Source organism: Lithobates pipiens, unplaced genomic scaffold, assembly GCF_037356315.1.
Source record: "Lithobates pipiens isolate NorthernLeopardFrog02 unplaced genomic scaffold, aLitPip1_a1.2 Scaffold_23, whole genome shotgun sequence".
Taxonomy (NCBI): Eukaryota; Metazoa; Chordata; class Amphibia; order Anura; family Ranidae; genus Lithobates; species Lithobates pipiens.
Window position 1 is genome coordinate 303,273,205 of NW_027507785.1, and position 21,128 is coordinate 303,294,332.

The 21,128-nt window shown below is 44.8% G+C and overlaps 1 protein-coding gene across 5 annotated transcripts in view; it reads left to right on the forward strand.

Annotated features, from left to right (window-relative positions):
* SLC44A5 (solute carrier family 44 member 5) overlaps positions 1–21,128 on the forward strand; it is a 293,848-nt gene that overhangs the window by 130,189 nt on the left and 142,531 nt on the right. For all 5 annotated transcript variants that reach the window (XM_077450433.1, XM_077450434.1, XM_077450436.1 and 2 more), the window contains exon 3: positions 9,454–9,527. In XM_077450433.1, coding sequence (XP_077306559.1) covers positions 9,454–9,527 — 74 coding nt within the window. The remainder of the gene's footprint in view (positions 1–9,453; positions 9,528–21,128) is intronic.

A 21,128-nucleotide genomic window follows, 5' to 3' on the forward strand; every position in this document is an offset into this window, starting at 1 on the left:
CACATAGCAGGAGAATGTGACCGGCTCTCTATGGAGCCAGTTCACATATTACCTGGGGGACTGCGGCGTGCACTGCACAGAAACACTGTAAGGCTGCGTACACACGGGCGGATTGTCTGCCCAACTAAGTTCGTCAGACAATCCGACAGACAGTCCGTTCAACTTTTGAATGAACGGACTTGACCACACACGATGAACAGACAGTCCGCTGAAAACTTGCGCGATGACGTGTACAGCACGTACGATGGGACTAGAAAAACGACGTCCAATACACTGCAATGCAACCTTCGGCCGTGTAAATCCTTTCTGAGCATGCGCCATACTTAGTCCGTCCAACTTGCCTACACACGAGCGGACTGTCCGCTGAAACCAAGTTTGGACGGACAAAATTACGGAAATTCCGAAAGACTAAGTCCGTCAGACTGTCCGCTGAAGCCCACACACGAGCGGATTGTCCGCTGAAACACGGTTCAGCGGACTAAGTTGGGCAGACAATCCGCCCGTGTGAACGCGGCCTTAGTCTTTAGCTCCATTTCAGGGCCGAATTCAGGCAAAGATTCGACCCTGAACCTGAGAATGGGGATGCACAGCGTTGCTGTGCGATCTGCGGCTGGTTTATGTGTAAACTGAGCCTTAGATTTTTTTTTTACTCCAAAAGCATTCTATTAAAATACATTTGATAAAAATAAAAAAAAATCTATTTAAATCCAAAAATCTCATTTTAAATAAAAAAATAAATCAGATTTAAAAAAAAGAAAATCATTTATATGCACCCTGATTCCTGCACCCTGATTCCTGCCATTGATACCAATGGTAGGAATCAATTGATTGGAGCACTATTTCCACTGACACCAATGATGGGGCATAATTCCTTCCACTGACAACAAAAAAAATGGGGCACTATTCTTCTCCCTGAGTTAGACTAATGCCCCGTACACACGATCGGACTAAATCCGGCGGACAATGCGGCGGACTTTTGGCGGCGGTCCGCCGGACTTGCCAACACACGGACTAAAGTCCATTCATTTTGAACGTGACTTCAGGTACGACGGGACTAGAGAAGGAAGTCGATCTCGCCGCCTCCATTGACGAGATTGACACCTTGCGAGCCCCGTCGCCTGGTATGGGTTTTAAGGGTAACCCCATAGCTGAAAAACGTCGTCCCCCCAAAGTCCATACCAGACCCTTATCCGAGCACGCAGCCTGGCTGGTCAGGAAAGGGGATGGGGACGAGCAAGCGCCCCCCCCCCTCCTGAACCGTACCAGGCCGCATGCCCTCAACATGGGGGGTGGGTGCTTTGGGGAAGGGGGGCGCCCTGTAGCCCCCCTACCCCAAAGTACCTGGTCGCCATGTTGATGAGGACAAGGGCCTCTTCCCGACAACCCTGGCTATTGATTGTCGGGGTCTGTGGGCAGGGGGCTTATGGGAATCCGGGAGCCCCCTTTAATAAGGGGGCCAGCAGATCCCGGCCCCCCACCCTATGTGAATGAGTATGGGGTACATCGTACAAAAAATACACTACACAGGTTTTTAAAGTAGTTTATTAGGCAGCTCCGGGGGTCTTCTTCCGACTTCGGGGGATTTCTCGCCGGGCCCCTTGGCTATCTTCTGCTCTTTTGCCGCTCTTTTGCTAGCGGAGGGGCGCGGTTTTCGCTGTTGCTGCCACCTTCTTCTTCTTCTCCTTCCTCTTCTTCTCCTTCTTCCTTCTTCCTTCTTCTTTTCTTCCGATGTTGACACAACGCTCTCTCCCACTGTAATGCTGTGGACATGGTATGCGGCGACTTATATAGGCATAAGGGGCGGGGTCACTGGGTGATGTCACGTGGTGACCCTGCTTCTTATGAGATCATAGTCCCAGCATCCACGGGACTGTGAGGAGAGAAGAGACAGATCATCTGTTCATAAAGAGTATGAACAGCAATCTGTCATCTCCCCTAGACAATCCCATCCCCTCTTCAGTTAGAACACACACTAGTGTTAACCCCTTTACTGCCAGTGACATTTTTACAGTAATCAATGCATTTTATAGCACTGATCGCTGTATTAATGCCAATGGTCCCAAAAATGTGTTGAAATTGTCCGACGTGTCCGCCATAATGTCGCAGTCCCGATAAAAATCGCAGATTGCCGCCATTACTAGTAAAAAAAATAATAACAAAACTGCTATAAATCTATCCCCTATTTTGTAGATGCTATAACTTTTGCGCAAACCTATCAATATAAGCTTATTGCGATTTTTATTACCAAAAAGAAGACTATATATCGGCCTAAACTGAGAAAAAAAATAGCTTTTTTTTAAAAAAAAAATGGGGATATTTATTATAGCAAAATGTACAAAATATTATGTTTTATTTTAAAATGATCGCTCTTTTTTTGTTTATAGCGCAAAAAAGAAAAACCACAGATGCGATCAAATACCACCAAAAGAAAGCTCTTTGTGGGAAAAAAAGGACGTAAATTTTGTTTGGGAACAAAGTCGCACGACCGCGCAATTGTCTGTTGAAGCGACGCAGTGCCGCATAGCAAAAAGTGCTCTGGTCAGGAAGGGGGTAAAATCTTCCGGGGCTGAAGCGGTTAAGATATACTTGTGTTATGCCTATAAAGTCCATCATCCACCAATTTCTTCTTTAATCCTTCCCACGGACACCAACTATTTCTCCCCCTAATACCAGAGATCAGGCATTGTTTACTCCCACTGAGCACAATCTGGCCTCCCTAAAGTCGACATTAAACTGGCCCTTTCTTTAGAAAGTTTGGAGACCCCTGCTCCAGGGCCTGTGCTAAAAAAAATATATAATATTATATAATTTTTGGGGGTTCCAAGTAATTTTCTAGCAAAAAAAAAGATTTTTACTAAACAAAAAGTGTGAGAATAAGGCCTGGACCTTAAGTGTTAAACGTGCATCAGACTCCACTAACAATGTGCATTAACGCTATAGATGCGTTTGTTAAACGCCAGTATTTTGAGCAAGTGTGACTAAGGCATTACTGTTAGAGAAATCCTTTTTTTTTTTTTTTTTTTTTTTTTTTTTTTTTTTTTTTTTACCGCAGTTCCACTTCAATGCATTTTTTTTTTTTTTTAGTTGAAGCCAATCCAAGGAAGCAGAGCCGCGTAACTGAAATGTCACAAATTATTTTAGAACGGGTGACGGTGCTTTCACCTTGTGATAAAAATCTAATCTCTTTTTCTTTTTTCCACCGTTGCGGCTGATATCAGCACCATGGCAGGTTCCAGACAGAATGAAATCTCCTCTCCGGCTCCCACTCCTCCTCTCCTTCCCTTTGCTGGTGCCGTTGCAAAAGCAGCATTTCAATATTTAATACAGCAGGTTTTTCTGACACTCTCAGTTTCTTGCCTGAGGGTAATTAAGAGGGAGCTGGGAGTAAAAGTAGAGGAGTGTGAGCAAACGTTTGAGCGTGGAGACGTGTTGTCAGGGAGCCGGACGGTGTGAGGAATTCTGGTTTTATTAAAATCCCTGCTGTGAAATAGCCTTGAATGTCACAGCGCTACAAAACTGTTCTGGAAACTTCTGCTGCTTGTCAGGACTTCAAGCTGGAAATGATTTAGGAATGAAATTCGCAGAATTCTCTTGTGATTGACGCATTCTATGCTCGCCTGCCAAGTGCAAGTTCACAGCAGAACTCCAGCCGAAAATAACCAGATAAAAATTAAGAACCCATTAAATGATAAAAAAAATATATATATTTTGCTGCAATATTCACATTCAATCTGGATTTAAAAGGTTTGAACCACATCTATTACACAGTGGTGGCCGCTCCATACGGGGTTCAGGAGTGCCACCCCCCCTAATCCATGCGCCCGGCCCCTGATCTACATGCAGGGCACCGGACACATGGATTTCAATGGGGTTTTTTTTTTTAAGCACATGATTAGAGCCTGAGGCTCCAATTGGCTTCAAAAAAGGGTGGGCTAAGGGCGCAGAGCACTGCGCCCCGAGCCCACCCACTTGTGTGGTATTAGCAAATTAATATTTGCTAATGTCTTCCTGCTTCTCCTCCTGGCCAATTGGGAAGCTGCAGCGAGGTGGAGGCTTAGCCAAGTCGGATCCAAGGCAGGAGCGGCGGATACCACTGCAGCCAATACACGCTCCTGCCAGGCTTCTGGTTGGGAGGACCCGCTTCAACAGGCATTGCTTCTCCTCCTGGACAATCGTGAAGTGGGCTAGGAGGAGAAGCAACGCCTGTTGGAGCGGGTCCTCCCAGTCAGAAGGCCGGCAGGAGCGTGTATTGGCCGCAGCGGCATCTGGCGCTCCTGTCTTGGATCCGACCCGGTTCAGCCTCCATCTCGCCGCAGAGCACCAAAGCTAGAGAACCTGGTGGACACCCCCCAAGGTAAGGCCACCGCCTTCCCGAGGCATCGGCAGCGGTGCAAATGAGGGGGGGCGCTGGTGGCAATGGGTAGCGGCGGTGTGAGTGGGGGGGTGGGTTTGTTTGCCACCCTCCCCCAAAATATTGAGCACCAGCTGGCGCTGCTATTACATCACATGTTACATAGTTTTAAATATTGTACAAAATTGGATTGCAACATTAAGAAGTGTAATCCAAATGGTATCCCGCACAGCTTGCAGTTATTGGATTAGTTAGTGGTTGGCCCACACAGCTTAGGGACTCCAACACGTTCAAAATATTTATAACAATTATCTCTTTCAGGGATAAGATACCACTTTGGAATATAAATTACATTTTGCTATCACTATCCACATATTGAAAATTATACTTACTAGTTCAATCTTCATGATACAAAAAGAAAACTTGCATAATTTGTCACACTAGTCCATATGGAAAAAGGAAAGTCCTGGTTCCATGTAAGTAGACTTCCGAGTCATCGGGACCCCCATAAGTGCACGCTGAGACCACCACTCATACTGCAGGCTGTTAAGGCATATACAATGATAATAAATTCTAATGTCTCTCATTCAATTTCCATGGCATAACAATGGTACTATGTTTATGGGGGGGAAGGGGGGGGCATGCCCAGACCAACCTCTGTAGTTGAAATACTAAACCCTGTACCATCAGATGTAGATACCACATTGCATGTGCTCAAAATCTCATTATTTAAAATACAATTGGAATACCTAAGCCCTTGTACACACGGTCGGACATTTCCACAACAAAATCCGTCGGATTTTGTACGATGGATTTAGTCCGAAACTGGTGTTGCATACACACGGTCGGACAAAGTTGTCGGAAAAGCCGATCGTACATAACGTGATGACGTTATTTCGTTACGACTGGACTACGTTCAGGCTAGTAGCCAATAGCTTTGGTCTAGGAATTTGATCTGAGCATGCGCGGCACTTTGTCCGATTGGAATTCTCTACACACAATCGGACAAAGTCCGATCAGATCATGTTGTCGGAAAGTGTTATAGCCCAGCTCTAAAACTTTGTCCGTCGGATATTCCAACGGAAACAGTCCAATGGAGCTCACACACAGTCGGATTATCCAACAGCACGGTCCGATCGGACATTTTCTGTCGGAATGTCCGACCGTGTGTACAAGGGCTTATAGCATAGTATAATAGCTATAAGTACTATATTATACTGTATTATACTATATTATAGGTATATACATGATGGTTGAACTATTACCTATAAATTGCAAAATGTGGATAGTAAAATATAATTTATGTTCCAGAGTGGTATCCTATCCCTGAAGAAGATAATTGTTATAAATATTTTGAAACCCGTTGGAGTCCCTAAGCTGATTGGACCAATAAGTAATCCAACAACTGCAAGCTAAATCATCAGCTCTGGGGGATACCATTTTGGATCACACTTCATGATGTTGTAACACAATTTTGTACAATATTTTATACTATGTAACATGTGATGTAATATATGTGGTTCAAACCTTTTAAATCGAGAAGATAAATGTTATTATAAATCTTATTTCTTGGTTAGAAGCAGCCTTCAAAAGTCCTATAAAGAGCAATTGTGTTTTTTCAGATATAATTAATAAGGATGGTGTCCACCACACCCAGAGTCACACACAATAATTGAGATTTCCCCGCAATACTTTTTTTTTTTTTTTCTGCCACTAGATATCCTCAGTCTGATGGCCAGCATCATTCAACCCATTTCTTCAGAGCCCAGGTTGTCCTTTACTCACCCAAGCCTGTGACTGGACAGTGAAAGGAGAAGCAGCACAGTGATGAATTCCTCTCTCTGTCAATATGCTCTCTCCTTTTAGCATGCTTGTTGTCAGCACATGAACCGATTTGCTCCTTGTGCTGCTTCCTCTTTCTAGCCCTGCTGTACAGGGACTGCAAGAGGCTGTTACAGCTTACATTTAAAAAACACATTTATTTATATATTAAAAAATACAGCACTGTATTTATTTGTGCCTTTTATATCTGCCTAGAATTCAGTTGTATAGTGGCCCTTCAGTAACTACAAGGCTACAGTAAGAGCGAAAGTGACCACTATTTGGTTTATTCAAGACAATCTATCCTAGCGTCTGGTTATTTATTTGCACTGTATGATAAATCACAGTTAACTGTGCCAGCTTGGGAAGATACCTTTCATTGTTCTTGAACACCTGCCCTTGGCTGCTTAATCTGCACCACTGTTTTACTTCTATACTATAGCCTGCAAGCAGCTTAACTGTTGCTCCTCTATATACAGATTTCCGTTTGTTTATCCTGCTGACACTACAATACTTCAGACATTACCACTATCCACCTGACGGTTCCATTGAGTGAAGGTGCCCTTTTGGCTTACCCAAGACAACCTGTCCTAACCTTTGGCTAATTAGTTGGACTGTATTGCAATAGACTATATTATAGGAAAATAGCCCCCCCGGGAAATGGTCCACCCTGCAATAGTGTATCAATGTTCTGTAAGGTCCCTCATACAGTAGAGGGTCAGACTTCAGATCTAGTCCCCAAGGGCTTTACACACCTCGGATGTCACCTCAGGGCCGAGCTGTCCAGGTAGCACTTTGAGAGGGGCGGCAAATTGACAACGAAGATTTTTTTTCCCAGCAGTTTTGTGTGTCATCCAGGGGCAGACTGGGCTGGGGGGCAGGGTGACAGCTGCCCCCGGGCCACTCCGCGACTCTGTAAAAAGGCCAACCTGCTGCCCTCAACACACATACTCATAGTTGCCGGTCAGGAAGGTGCTCACACGCAGTCTAACACCGGCTGTTAAACACCTGAGCACGCGTGAAGAGCTCAGGTGTGTGTGCTGCCGGGGGCAGGGTACCTACAGGAGCCAGAGAGCAATGAAAGATCCCTTCCGCACCAGCTCCGCCAGCAGCCAATGTTCTTCTGCTCTGGTGTATGCACAAGGCTAGGCACTGAAGACTGGGGGAGCACTGGGAGAGAGCAACAGAGAGGTAATAAACTGTAAGTTTGTTCTTTGTGACATTCATTCATTTTTTCTAGTAGCTGCTGCTGATCTGCTGAATGGCCAAATGTTGCATAACCTGTCATGCTCAGAACTCACTATACAGCTCTAGCTTGCACTTATGCTACCCTAGCCTGCCCCTATACTACCCTATCCTGTGTATATACTACCCTATCCTGTGTATATACTACCCCAGACTGCCCCTATACTACCCTATCCTGTGTATACACTACCCTAGCCTGCCCCTATACTACCCTAGCCTGCCCCTATACTACCCTAGCCTGCCCCTATACTACCCTAGCCTGCCCCTATACTACCCTAGCCTGCCCCTATACTACCCTAGCCTGCCCCTATACTACCCCAGACTGCCCCTATACTACCCTAGCCTGCCCCTATACTACCCTAGCCTGCCCCTATACTACCCTAGCCTGCCCCTATACTACCCTAGCCTGCCCCTATACTACCCTAGCCTGCCCCTATACTACCCTAGCCTGCCCCTATACTACCCTAGCCTGCCCCTATACTACCCTAGCCTGCCCCTATACTACCCCGGCCTGCCCCTATACTACCCCGGCCTGCCCCTATACTACCCCAGCCTGCCCCTATACTGCCCTAGCCTGTCCATATACTACCCCAGCCTGTCCATATACTACCCCAGCCTGTCCATATACTACCCCAGCCTGTCCATATACTACCCCAGCCTGTCCATATACTACCCCAGCCTGTCCATATACTACCCCAGCCTGTCCATATACTACCCCAGCTTGTCCGTATACTACCGTAGCTTGTCCGTATAGTACCTTAGCCTGTCCATATACTACCCTAGCCTGTGTATATACTACCCTAGCCTGCCCCTATACTACCCTAGCCTGCCCCTATATTACCCCAGCCTGTCCATATACTACCGTAGCCTGTCCATATACTACCCCAGCTTGTCTATATACTACCCTACCATGTCCATATACTACCCTAGCCTGTCCATATACTACCATAGCTTGTCCGTATAGTACTTTAGCTTGTCCATATACTACCCTAGCCTGTGTATATACTACCATAGCCTGTCTATGTACTATCCTTGCCTGTCTATATACTGCCCTAGCTTGCCCCTATACTACCCTAGCCTGCCCTGGCCCGACCCAATACTGTGCTAGCATGCCCCTATATTGTTCTAGCCTACCCCTATACTGTTCTAGCCTACCCCTATACTGCCCTAGCCCGTCCCTATACTGCCCTCTCCCAGTGGCATATCATCCATGGGTGCAACATGTTCACTGCACATGGGCCCTGAGGGGTCGGGGGGCCCACTGTGCTGACACACACTGGTACCCATGGATGCCCTAGAGCGCCAACATGGGGGTGCGGTAACATGGTGGTATGTCATATAATTTTGCATATAGACAAGGTGCTGTTGCATGTAAATCTGACTTCCTGACAAATGTAATTTTAGTTTTAATTATCATGATATAAAATAATGGATATAGGCGCCTTTGGTGGGAGTGATTTATATATATATCTTTTTCATGTTTGGACCCAGGCAGCACATGTCTTGGGCAATCCCTGTGTCACCTTATACCCTATTTGTCTTGTACCATGTTTGTAGCTTCAAAGCGATAATTATCGCGTGACAATCCTTGTGTGTATTGACATTTGGCGTCTGGACGTATAGTAGATTATGTCTTTTGTGTTTTACAGTATGTTTGTCTGTCTTCAGTGCACTTTAACTGTACTCTGGTTGATCTCAGTGACTCTATGATGCTGGGAGTCAGTTGATTTTATTGCTGAAATTATTTTTGATACCAAACCATTAATAAAGTTGATAATTTTTGCTTTTTAACCCTATTATGACTCTGTTGTCACTTAAGTAACCCCGTTGGTTCCCCAGGTAGCCTATTTCCAGGGTCTTATAATTTGCTCCATCTTTAGTGTGGTTTCCATTAACACTTATCCTCCACTGGGATTAATTGTAACCAATGTAAAACCTGGGAAAACGTCAAAAAGCAATCTGTCATACAATGATATGAATGTAGCAAATAACTTCATGAGGAGCTGTCTCTGATCTATTGTGTTCTTTGTATGTAGGCATTGTACAGATGTCCTGTGCTGCATTATCTTTGTGGTGGTGATCCTGGGATATATTGCGCTGGGCATTGTTGGTAAGTGACAGTTAAAGAATATTTTTGTATGATTACCAACCAATAAGATACCAATGTTAAGTAATGTGTGACTTAAATATGGGCTCCATTCACAAAGTGGTATCTTACCACATCCGAGTATGCGGTAAGATACTGTACAGCGTTTTTTGGCATTTACTAAAAAATGCTACTAAAATACTGCATTCGTTGTCTTTGAAGTCATGCAGTATTTTATCAGTGGTAATTTATCACCGGCGCTAGCTGGCATCGTTAACGCAGGCTGGAAATAGCTGGTCGTTAAGGAGCAGGCGGCCGCCCGCATCCTTAACAACCAGTAACTGTCATTATTGCTAAGGAGCAGACGCCCGCCTCGTCCGTAACTGATGAGTCATCGGCAGGTTTCCCACTGATGGATGCGTGTAAAAAAGAAATAAAAAGTCGGCAATGAGAAATGTGGAAAAAAAAACGGCGTGGGGTCGCCAAAACAAAAGAGTGTAGTGTAAAAAAAGAAAGTAGAGGATCCCACACCATTTTTTTTTCTTAATTTTTCATTGCCGGCATTTTTTTTTTTTTTTACATTCAGCTGTCAGCAGGAAAGCTGTTTGAAAAAAAAAAAAAAGAGCTGGATGCATTCTTAAATGCACAAAAATATTAAATGCACATAACTGGATAGATAATATTTTATAGAGGTAATAATGTCAGGGGGTAATTAATCCAGGGAGTATCAAATTGCCTCCTAGGGGATCAAGAAAGGATTTTTTTTTTTTCCCCCACTGAAGCAAATTGGATCATGCTTTAGGCCTCATGCACACTGGATGTTATAATAATGTTATAAAAATGCCAATAGCTTTGCAGTGAGTTTTTCAAAGTTTTTGCAATAGCGTTTTTTTAGTGTTTTTCAGCATTAGGGTTTTTTTTTTCAGTGGATCAAAAACGTAAACTCCGGTAAGCTGCATTTTTAGGCGTTTGATGTTAGAAAGTTTTTACAGCTGAAAAACGCCTCTCAGAACCCACTTGGTTTTTTTACAGCCAAAAAAACGCTTAAATGATAACAGCCTATGTGTGCATGGACACATAGGATAACATACTGGAGAATTGACTGTAGAAAAAAAATGTCTGAAGCCAAAATCAGCTGCTGTAAAAACATCCAAAAATGTCTAATGTGCAGGAGGCCTTATTGGAGGATTTTGCCTTCCACTCATCAACTATGAGTATAGGATAGTGTATATGGAGGTTTTCTATTTGTGTGTGTGTGTTGTTAGTTTTATTTTTTTTTTTAATTGGTTGACTGAAAAAATCTGGCATTGAAGCGCTATACCAGAAATGTAAAGTTAAGGTAAAATTTTTTTTGTTTTGGACAGAGTGGAGAGTAGGGATGGTCCGATTATGTTCGACTCGAACATCGAGTGTTCGCTAGTTCGGCGATTACTGAACATTAAGGGGGGCTTGTGGCAAGTTTGAGGGCCGCGGAATTCCCCATTATGCACTGCGAGATCGCAGTGCATTGATGTCTGATGATTGGCCAAAGCATGAACCTGACTTGCATGCTTTGGCCAATCACAGCGCACTCTGCTGTGAGAGCCATGATTGGCCAAAGGCAGGGTGCCTTTAGCCAATCATGGCTAAGGGGGCTATGTCCACACCCCACACTATATAAGGCTGCTTATACAGCGATATATACAGTGCAGTCATAATACAGTGTATTGAAGTGGTTAAGGGGAACCCTATGACAGAATTCAGAAAAAAAACGTACCTGGCCATTTGGGTCTGGTATAGATTTTAAGGGGAACTCCACGCCAATTTTTTTAAAATTGTTGTGGGGTCGCCCTCAAGATCTATACCAGACCCTTACCTGAGCAAGCAGCTTGGCAGGCCAGTAAAGGGGGGGGGGGGGCTACCAAGCACCCCCCCTCCTGAACCATACCAGGTCCCCCCCAAAGCACCTTGTCTCCATGTTGATGGGGACAGGGGCCTCATCCCAACAACCCTTGCATGGGGTTGTGGGGGTCTCTGGGCTTATCAGAATCTGGAAGCCCCCTTTAACAATGAAACAATGTCCCGCAATGTCCATCCATCTTCAATCACGCTGCCCGACGGACCCGGAAAATTGAGAGAAAAAAAAAAGCTCTGCCTCGATGGGATGGCGTCCCGCCGACTGCTGTCTTTTCACTGTCTTTTCACTGTGATAGCTGTTATATAGGCAAGGGTGAGGCCACCCTGTTACGTAACCAAGTGAACCTGCTCCTTCTGACGTAATGTTCCGTCAGAGGGTCATCCGGTTACATCAGCGGGTGGCCACGCCCTTGCCTTTATAACAGCTGTCACAGCCAAGAGACAGCAGTTGGTGGGACGCCTGTCGGGCGGTGTGATTGATGATGGATGTACATCGCTGGGCACTTTTTTTTTTCCTTTTTTGATGAAGGAATTGTCAAAAACTGTCTTTTGTGTTTTACTTTTTTGACACTTTTTTTGGTGAATGGGTAGGGGTACAATGTACCTGATACCCATTCACATAGGTGGAGGCTGGGATCTGGGGGCCCCAGATTCCGATAAGCCCCCCACCCGCAGACCCCCAGAACCAACGGTCAAGGGTTGCGGGGATGAAACCCTTGTCCCCATCAACATGGGGACAAGGTGCTTTGGGGAGAGGGGCAGAGCTCACTAGCTAGCCCCCCCCCCCCACATCCTGTCCTCCAGGCTGCATGCTTGGATAAGGGTCTGGTATTGATTTTGGTGAGGACCCAACGCCAATTTTTTTTACATTTTGGCATGGAGTTCCCCTTAAAATTCATACCAGACTCGAAAATGCCATTTTTTTTCCCTTGATTTTTATCTATATTACGATGTTCACTGTTAATCTCAAATTTTGAGTTATCCCCAGTTCTGGTGACAACCAGTAATTTCCTCCCACTTCCAGTTTTGGCTATAGAACAGGAAGTTAAGGGAAATCTCCCAATGAAACACAGATGGCAAAAAACTATCAAAAAAAAAAAAGTTTTGCCATTAGTTCTGCTTTAAAAACCCAGAATTTTTTTTATCAAAGAACCAATGCGTTTTGGGGGCCAGAAACACTTCCTTCATCAGGGTTACATGATACAACAGATAAAATATGAACAAATAGAAATAGAAATTTAATTATAATATGGTGCTGGTATAATATATGGCATGCCTGATCATAATAGACCATAATGAATACCTATAAAAAAAAAAATTTAAATTATGGAAAACAATTAAGTAGTTATTAAATGATATTATCAACAGAAAAAATAATAATATAAAAGGCCGAAAAAAGGGTTAAAAACCACCGCAAAGCTATTCTGCAGAGGCGTTTTGCTAGCGGTATAGCCATGCGGCCCCATTGATTTCAATGGGCAGGAGCGGTGTATACACTGCTCCTTCACTGCTCCAAATATGCTGCTAGCAGGACTTTTTTTACCGTCCTGCCAGCGCACCACTCCAGTGTGAAAGCCCTAGGGGCTTTCACATTGGAGAGACAGCAGCGGCTGTTTCAGGTCGGTTTGCAGGCGCTATTTGTAGAGCTGTAGCGCCTGCAAAGCGCCCCAGTGTGAAAGGGGTCTTAAACCGATGCAGTGCCGAATAAAGTGCGAAAAAGTGCTCTGGTCAGGAAGGGGGTAAAATATTCCAGGGCTGAAGCGGTTGAAGAGTGACGGGGGCCTTAAGGCTCTTTCACATTGATGCGCTTTTTACTACATTTTTACTCAAGAAAAATTCAATGCAAATATTTACCTTTAAATCCTATGGAACTTTTTAGACCACTGAGCTGTAGGTGCGGTTCATTTCAAAAACTCCTGCATTGGTGCGCTTTTCAAAACGGCACCAAAAATGCAGCTCCCTTTAAAATGAATGGAAAAACGCATCAAAAACACACCATGGTTCCGACTTTGGTGCATTTTTTTTTTTTGAGTCACAGGTGCATGCCAACCTGAAAACACACAGGAAACGCATCAAAAAATAATTTTTTAACACATTTTTTTCAATGGAGCAGTGTGAAAGCACCCTTAGGCATGCAGGCAAACTGAATACTGTTCTTTGCCTCTGACATTTGCCCTACATGCCGGATCAGTACGACTTTGTTCAGCCTCAACCGAAGTTCACCTCTAACTTCCACTCCATACATATTGTAGCGCTAGAAATCTCTTTGCAATGACTGGATAATTCTTAAATTAAACCTCCACTTTCTGTATCCTCATTTTCTAGCGGCTAATCTGCCAGAGAACAGGTGGTGTTTTCTAGAATGACCATCACCATTAATAGAGAGACCAGCAGCTGCCGCATTTTCTGCTCCCGTGATTTGCTAAATTGCAGGAGGACCAGTGTTTGGCAGCCAGGATCTGGACTAATAGCGAGCATTTCATTTCATGCTAGAAGAATGGAGATCCAGTGTGGGGAGTCGTGAATTATATATATTATGAGTGGCGGTTACTGTCTGAGACTAACAAGTGAACGCATGGTGCCGTTTTTTTATTGTGTATATCGTAGAGTATTCTACTTCTAGAAAACAGCAGTATAACTCATTGGCAGAAGTAAAGGCATGCCGGACATGTAAAATAGAGCAGTGTTAGGGCTGAAGAGCGATCCGCGTCGGTGGTATGGCAGCCGCTGGCAGGAATTTAGTAGGCACTGCTGCCGTCTCCTGGTGCCAATTTTTTCTTTAAATTGCTAACCAGCTAATTTTAAATTGTGGCCTCTGCTCCTCAACCGCGAGCCAAACATTTTAGCTTGCAATTGTGGTGCGGCCTCATTGATCTCAATGGGTGGGTTTGATAGATGGTGCCGCCTGTCAAGCTCCGCAGCCTGCGTTTAAAATTGCTGTAGTCATGAATCGAAACAAATCACGGCTGTAGCTGGTATAGGGTCCAGTCAGACTGTAATGTTAGAAATCCAGTGGGCAGCTGGGTGAGCTTAAAACCACCGTTCAGCCACCTTTTTTTTTTTTATCGTCCTACGCCTGCCAGTGTGAAAGAGCCCTTACAGACATATATTTTTGACAGGTGATGCAATAAAAATATTATTGGTCCTTTACTCTCTGTTTATGCAAAACTGTTACTGTTTAACAGGGCTAGGACAAGGGGTTGGCAGGAGGAGTGGATGCCTTGGGCACTGTGAGGTGGGGGGCGCCATAAGGAGATGGGGGGATTTTGGGGGGTCAGGGGGTAAGTATTGTCCTAGGAAAGGAAATTCGGGTGGGGGTGAAAGTGTTGATTTAGAGGGATTTTTGTTAGAAGAGGGGAGGAGGGGAAGAAGATTTGTGATAGGAGGGGGGTTTTGGGGGGAATTTGTATTTCTATGGGGCATTTGAAGTGTGGGGGGGATATGTACTAGGAGGGGCAAATTTAGGGGTAGAGGATTTGCACTTGGTGGGGTGTTTTTTTGGGGGGGGGAGTCATTTGAGCTAGGGGGATTTGGGGATGAGGGGGCAAAGATTTTTGCTGAGAGGGAGGATTTCAGCAGGGGCATGGATTTGTACTGGGAGGAGGGGGGGGGGGGGTAAGCTTGCAGATTAGTGCTCAGTGTTTTTTGTGTAGGGATTTTTGCTGGCACATAATGCTTATACATCTTGGGGGCGCAGTTTGGTATGCTCGGCTCTAGATTAGTATCAGGGCAAGATCATCCAGTACCCAGAGCAAAGATGGCAAATTATGCCCTCCTTCATTATGTGCAAGCTTGAGGAAGAAGGGGAGACTAAGCACCGCCCAGACCTCCTCCCAGCTCTCTCCTCCTCTCCTTGCCGCTTCCAACGCTGGGCTGACAGAAGTAGCGATGCCGCCGTCACTACTCCTGTCAGCCTTATTGTAGAAGGAACTTGCGGCACTCCTATCACTACAATACACACTGCACCTAGGGCAGCTGCCCCCTCTGCCCACCCCATGTCCTGGCCCTTCTGTAGTTGACCTTGGCCCGGCACTGCTGTTAAAAGTTGAACTTCAAGGAAAGAAAGAATCCCCCCTCCCCCCCCCCCCGCATTACAACAGATAAATGTGGTGTTTTACCTAACCCCCACAGGCTTCTTCCCAGCTTCATGACTGATCCTACAAGGCAGCTTCTTCTTACCACTACATCAGTTACAGGCAATCTGATGTCATCATGTATAATGCAGGACCAGCAGTTCTGCATTGTAAATATGGATGCCGAGATCCTCCCCACAACCCAGATCATTGGACAGAGTAGAAAAGTGCCAGATAAAGTAGGAATAGTTGCTTTTGTGTGTTCCCCTTAGGGCCCTTACACACGGGTGCCTTCTGTTCTGATCAGCATGGGATCTGTGAGCTCATTTCCTGCTGACCGTAGCGGGGCAGATGACAGGTCTGTGTCTGCTCAGTTTCTGCAGAGTGGACATGGACAGACCCATCTCTGCTCTATGGGTGGCTGGGAGTAAACTGACTTTGATGTCTGTTTACACATGGTTTCCTCCGATTAAGTCCACCCAAACAGTCCTCCTCCGTTTTTTGTAGCGGGCCTGATCAGGCCTGGATGTAGGCGGGTGTATATGGACTTGTGTCCATGTAAATGTATGGACCTTCTGATCCGGTCCGCCTTAAAAACTGACAGGCAGACCTGATTGGATTACCAGTGTGAAAAGGCCCCTCAGACAAAATTAGCATTTCACCCATGCGTTGTTGAAGGAGCCCCACTGCAAGGGTCATTTTTTAACCTTGGAGTTTAGTTTGAAAGTAGAATTCATTTGAATAAATTAAATCTTAAATTGTGTCTAAGCAATACTTGGAAATATTTACTTTAGCTGCAGTCTGAGATCAAAGGCACTGCTACCTCTATGCCCTTGTACACACGGCCGGACATTCCGACAATCAAATCTGTCGGATTTTGTCCGACGGATTTTGCCCGAAGGATTTTGTCCGAAACTGTTGCATACACACGGTCGGACAAAGTTGTTGGAAAATCCGATCGTTCAGAACGTGATGACGTTATTTCGTTACTGACGGGTCTACCTTCAGGCTAGTAGCCAATAGCTTTGGTGTAGGAATTTCATCTGAGCATGCGTGGCACTTTGTCCGATCGAAATTCTCTACACATGATCGGACATGTTGTCGGAAAGTTTTATAGCCAAGCTGGAAAACTTGGTCCGTCGGATATTCTGACGGAAACAGTCCGATAGAGCCCACACACGGTCGGATTATCCGACAACACGGTCCGATCGGACATTTTCCATCGGAATGTCCGACCGCGTGTACAAGAGCTTACAGCTAGTCTTAGGAGACTTGGAGTGAGAATTGGTGATGTGGCTACTGTGATGCTCACTCTTCTTCTTGCTGGAGAGAAAGCTGTAGTTCAAGGATCTCCCTGCTTTGCCTGATTTATTCTGTTCTTCCTGCACCTCTCCTGCTGCTTCCTGACTATTGCCCCACCAGTCATCAGGTTTTGAGATGAGGAAGCAAAGCCCTGCCTCTACCAAGGTGGATACCTTCACACAAAGACAGGCTTGTTAATTCAGTGAGGAGGAAAGGTAAGCTGAGGGGAGTCTACAGGTTTTTTTGTTTTTTTTATCATACCTCCCACAGTTCAGGTTCTTTTTAAGGCTAGCAACTGTCATTCTGTTTTGTCTCCTTAATGCACCACAAACCTACAAGACTTTTGTAGACATGTTGTCACATCAGTGTTGACTATCAGTTCTATAGGAGACAATGCAGGTCTCCGAAACTGGTTGACCTCCTTCTTGAATTGTCAGTAAATATTTCAGACCACTGCAAAGATTAGGGTCTTCTTGAATCCATTGATCTCCTTTGGGTAGAGGAATTTTACTTCTGATTGGAGTGGAGTCCGCATGGCTTTCTACATTTGCAACAATAAAATCTGTAAGGGGTACTGTAGATGTACCTTTGCATTGTGGGACAAGCAGTCTCGAAAACCCAAATTAATTTCTGTACAGCCTGCACCCTCAAAATGCTAATTTCTCCTTTTTGATAAGAATTGTCATGTGTTGCTTTACATAGGAGTAGCTGCAGCCGCTCATGTCATACAGAGCAGGTCCAGCCGGGAATCTGCGGTGGAAGACAAGGCATGGGAGCATGGGCATAGGAGGTATGCCCTAGAGAAATTGTTGAAGTTTTTTTTCGACTGTATCTCCTATGCCAAAGTCTCAAAGTAGTAAATAGACCTTTATGCACCTGTTCTATTACCTAATCATTTAGTGTGGCAGTAGGGTCAGTTTAGAGGGGACTTTATAAAGTATACCTATGGCCAAAACTTTTTCTTTACGTTTTTGATAGTGAAAGCAATAGCACATTTTTTTGGACGTATCTGCTATGCCAAAGTCTCAAAGTAGTAAATAGACCTTTATGCACCTCTTCTATTATCTTTTCATTTAGTGTGGCAGTACGGTCAGTTTAGAGGGGACTTCATAAAGTATATCTATAGCCAAAACTTGTTTGTAAGTTTTTGATAGTGAAAGCAGTGAAAACCCCATTAGGATTTTTTTTTTTCATTGCTGTCTATGTCCTGTCTGTTAGATTTCTCTTTACTTTCTATCCAGGAGGCACAACAGGTGGGGGGTGAAAATTTGAGCTGTAACCCTCTTAGCCCCTGTACACACGGTCAGACATTCTGCCAACCAAATCCGTCGGATTTTGTCCGAAACTGTTGCATACACACGGTCAGACTAAGTTGTCGAAAAATCCGATCATTCAGAACGTGATGACGTAATTTCGTTACAATGGGACTAGTAGCCAATAGCTTTGATGTAGGAATTTGATCTGAGCATGCGTGGCACTTGGTCCGATCAAAATTCTCTACACATGATTGGAGTATGTCCGATGGAACCAGTTGTTTGGAAAATATTTCCAACATGTTGGAAAATTGGGTCCGACGGATATTCCGACGGAATCAGTCCCATGCATACCACACACAGTTGGATTATCCGACAACACGGTCCGATAGGACACATTCCGACGGATTCTCCGACCGTGTGTGCAAGGGCTAACAATCCCACTCTCAGCACCCCACCATAGATTTATACTCACCTGTCCACGAGGATCCTAGTGGACCTTACAGAGTGAAGCTTGCAGGAGCATGGACATGGGAATATAAAACTTTGGAGAGGATTCTGGAGTGGATAGGAATAAGAAAGGATAATTATACAAAATATAAAATGAAGGCAAATGTTGTTGTTGTGTAGCTTCCTGAAAAAAAGCCATCCACCAAAGACTATGAATTATAAAGGAAGCAATCTTAGATTTAACCAGAGAAAGAGAAATATTCAGGAGAACAAATTTCCCTTGCATGTGGAAAAGTGATGGCCACATACATATTTATATCCTTCTCGGGTTGAACATTATGGCTCCCAGTATTATGCCATAAATAATGGACAGCGGTCATGTCCCTTGATAGAACTGCACAGATGTGACAATTTTGCCGTGTTTCACCTAATAAAATGTTCCCGACGTGTCACATAAACATGATTCACAGAGACACAAAACAATAGATGTTACAAATAGATGTTGTTTCATTAGAGGGAGCATAATAAAAGTCTCACCACTGCGGAGAACATTCAACTCCTGTCATCTCCACCAACATTTTTACATACCGTGCATCATCCACTCCTGCAACAATGGCTGGCGAGCAATGTGCTTATTTGTAACTGCAAAAGAGTACATGGATTTTCTGCCAGGTGGACGCAGCTGCAAGGTTGGTCATAGGCTCAAAATAATCCTTGTACTTTGGGTAAAGTTGGTTCCAATTAGACACCTTTCACACTGCCAGCGTTTTTCAGGCGATACAGCACTAAAAATAGCACCTGAAAAAAGCAGCTCCATTCACTCCAGTGTGAAAGCCCGAGGGCTTTCACACTGGAGTGGTGCGCTGGCAGGGCATCACAAAAAGTCCTGCCAGCAGCTTCTTTGGAGCGGTGAAGGAGCGGTGAACTCACTGCTCCTCCACCGCTGCTCCCCATTGAAATCAATGGGGCAGCACTGTGATTCCGTTGTAGTTTGGCGGGCGGATTTAACCCTGTTTCAGCCGCTAGCAGGGGGTTAAAACCGCCCCACCCGCTGAATAGCGCTGCTAAAACATCAGTAAAGCGGCACTAAAAATAGTGGCGCTTTACCACCGACGCCAGGGCTTTCAATGGTACGTACAGAATCTCTGTTGGGACTTTCAGTGGTACTCAAGGGATCCCTGCCATGACTTCCAATGGTACTACCAGAGTCCCTGCCAGAACTTCCAGTCGTACTTGCATAATCCCAGCCAGGACTTCCAATGGTACTCGAATAATCCCTGCCAGGACTTCCACTGGTACTCTGAGAATCCCTGCCTGAACTTCCACTGGTTCTCTGAGAATCCCCGCCAGGACTTCCACTGGTACTCGGAGAATCACCGCCAGGACTTCCACTGGTACTCGGAGAATCCCCACCAGGACTTCCACTGGTACTCGGAGAATCCCAACCAGTACTTCCAATGATACTTGCAGAATCCTTGCCAGCACTTCCAATGGTATTTGCAGAATCCCTGCCAGAATTTCCAAAATTTTCTGAGTGTTTCCGAAATAGATATTTAAGCTCCAGCCTTTAACTGGCTGGTGGTATATCATATTGCCAGCTATTCATTGTGCAAAATAACTATAAACTATAACTATTCTTCCAGTTTGCCTTGTTTGCTGCTGACTTGGGTTGTCCTAACTATTCTCTTGCATGCTGCCTGCCCACAACCACTGTCCTGCATTAACTATTCTCTTTTCTGCCACTTACCATTGACCTCTACCCAAACCTGACTACTTTTCTGCCTAGAATTTTGTGTACAGTCTCCACACTCTAGACATAGACTATGCCAGTTACCAACCTTGGTGGGGCAATCCGGAGGGCTGTGACCTCAGCCCAGCTTGCATTGAGGAAAACCTGGACTACTATGGTTTTTGGCCCATCTTTAGTATCAGGAACTCTAGTAAAGATCAGCTATCATGGACGTAGACTTCATACCTTGAGCCTGTGTCACCTGCTAGGAGGCACTATAACATAGTTCCAAGTAGTAGCCAGTAGGAACAGTGTTGCTTTTGTTTCTGTCCACCTGGGAGTTTTGGGTATTTCCACCCACCTTTGTGTTTTCTAGCTCATCCTGTTACATTCTCCATAATATAAAATAGCTTAGAATCCAGCAATGGAGAGGAAATAACCACTACAGGAATGCAGACCTGGGAACGCAAAGATCCCACCAATAGAGTCCACAGGCATACCTCCCAACATTTTGAGATGTTAATGAGGGACACCTACTAGCAAATGTATGTAGGCATAGGACACACCCCCTGCCACACCCCCTTAAAGGTGAATTAACCAAAAAAAGGTTAATTAAATACACAAGTGCTTTTTTTACCGCTACTATTCCTTTATATTGGCTTTTAAAATGTGCAAATGCAGCAATTTAGAAATTGGATGAAAGGTTTAGCGCTGGGAAACAATTTTTGAAAGATAAAAAGTGTATTTTATATACAACTATATACATGGGCGTGCGCAGAACTTTTTCCAAGGGGGGGCATCATTTTAAGGCCACATATGTGTTATATAACAGATAATTCATCTTCACATTGTATTGGAAGTTACTCTGGCGGCTGTGTTCCATGCCCATATAGCCTAGAGAATGTACATCTTTTTACATTGC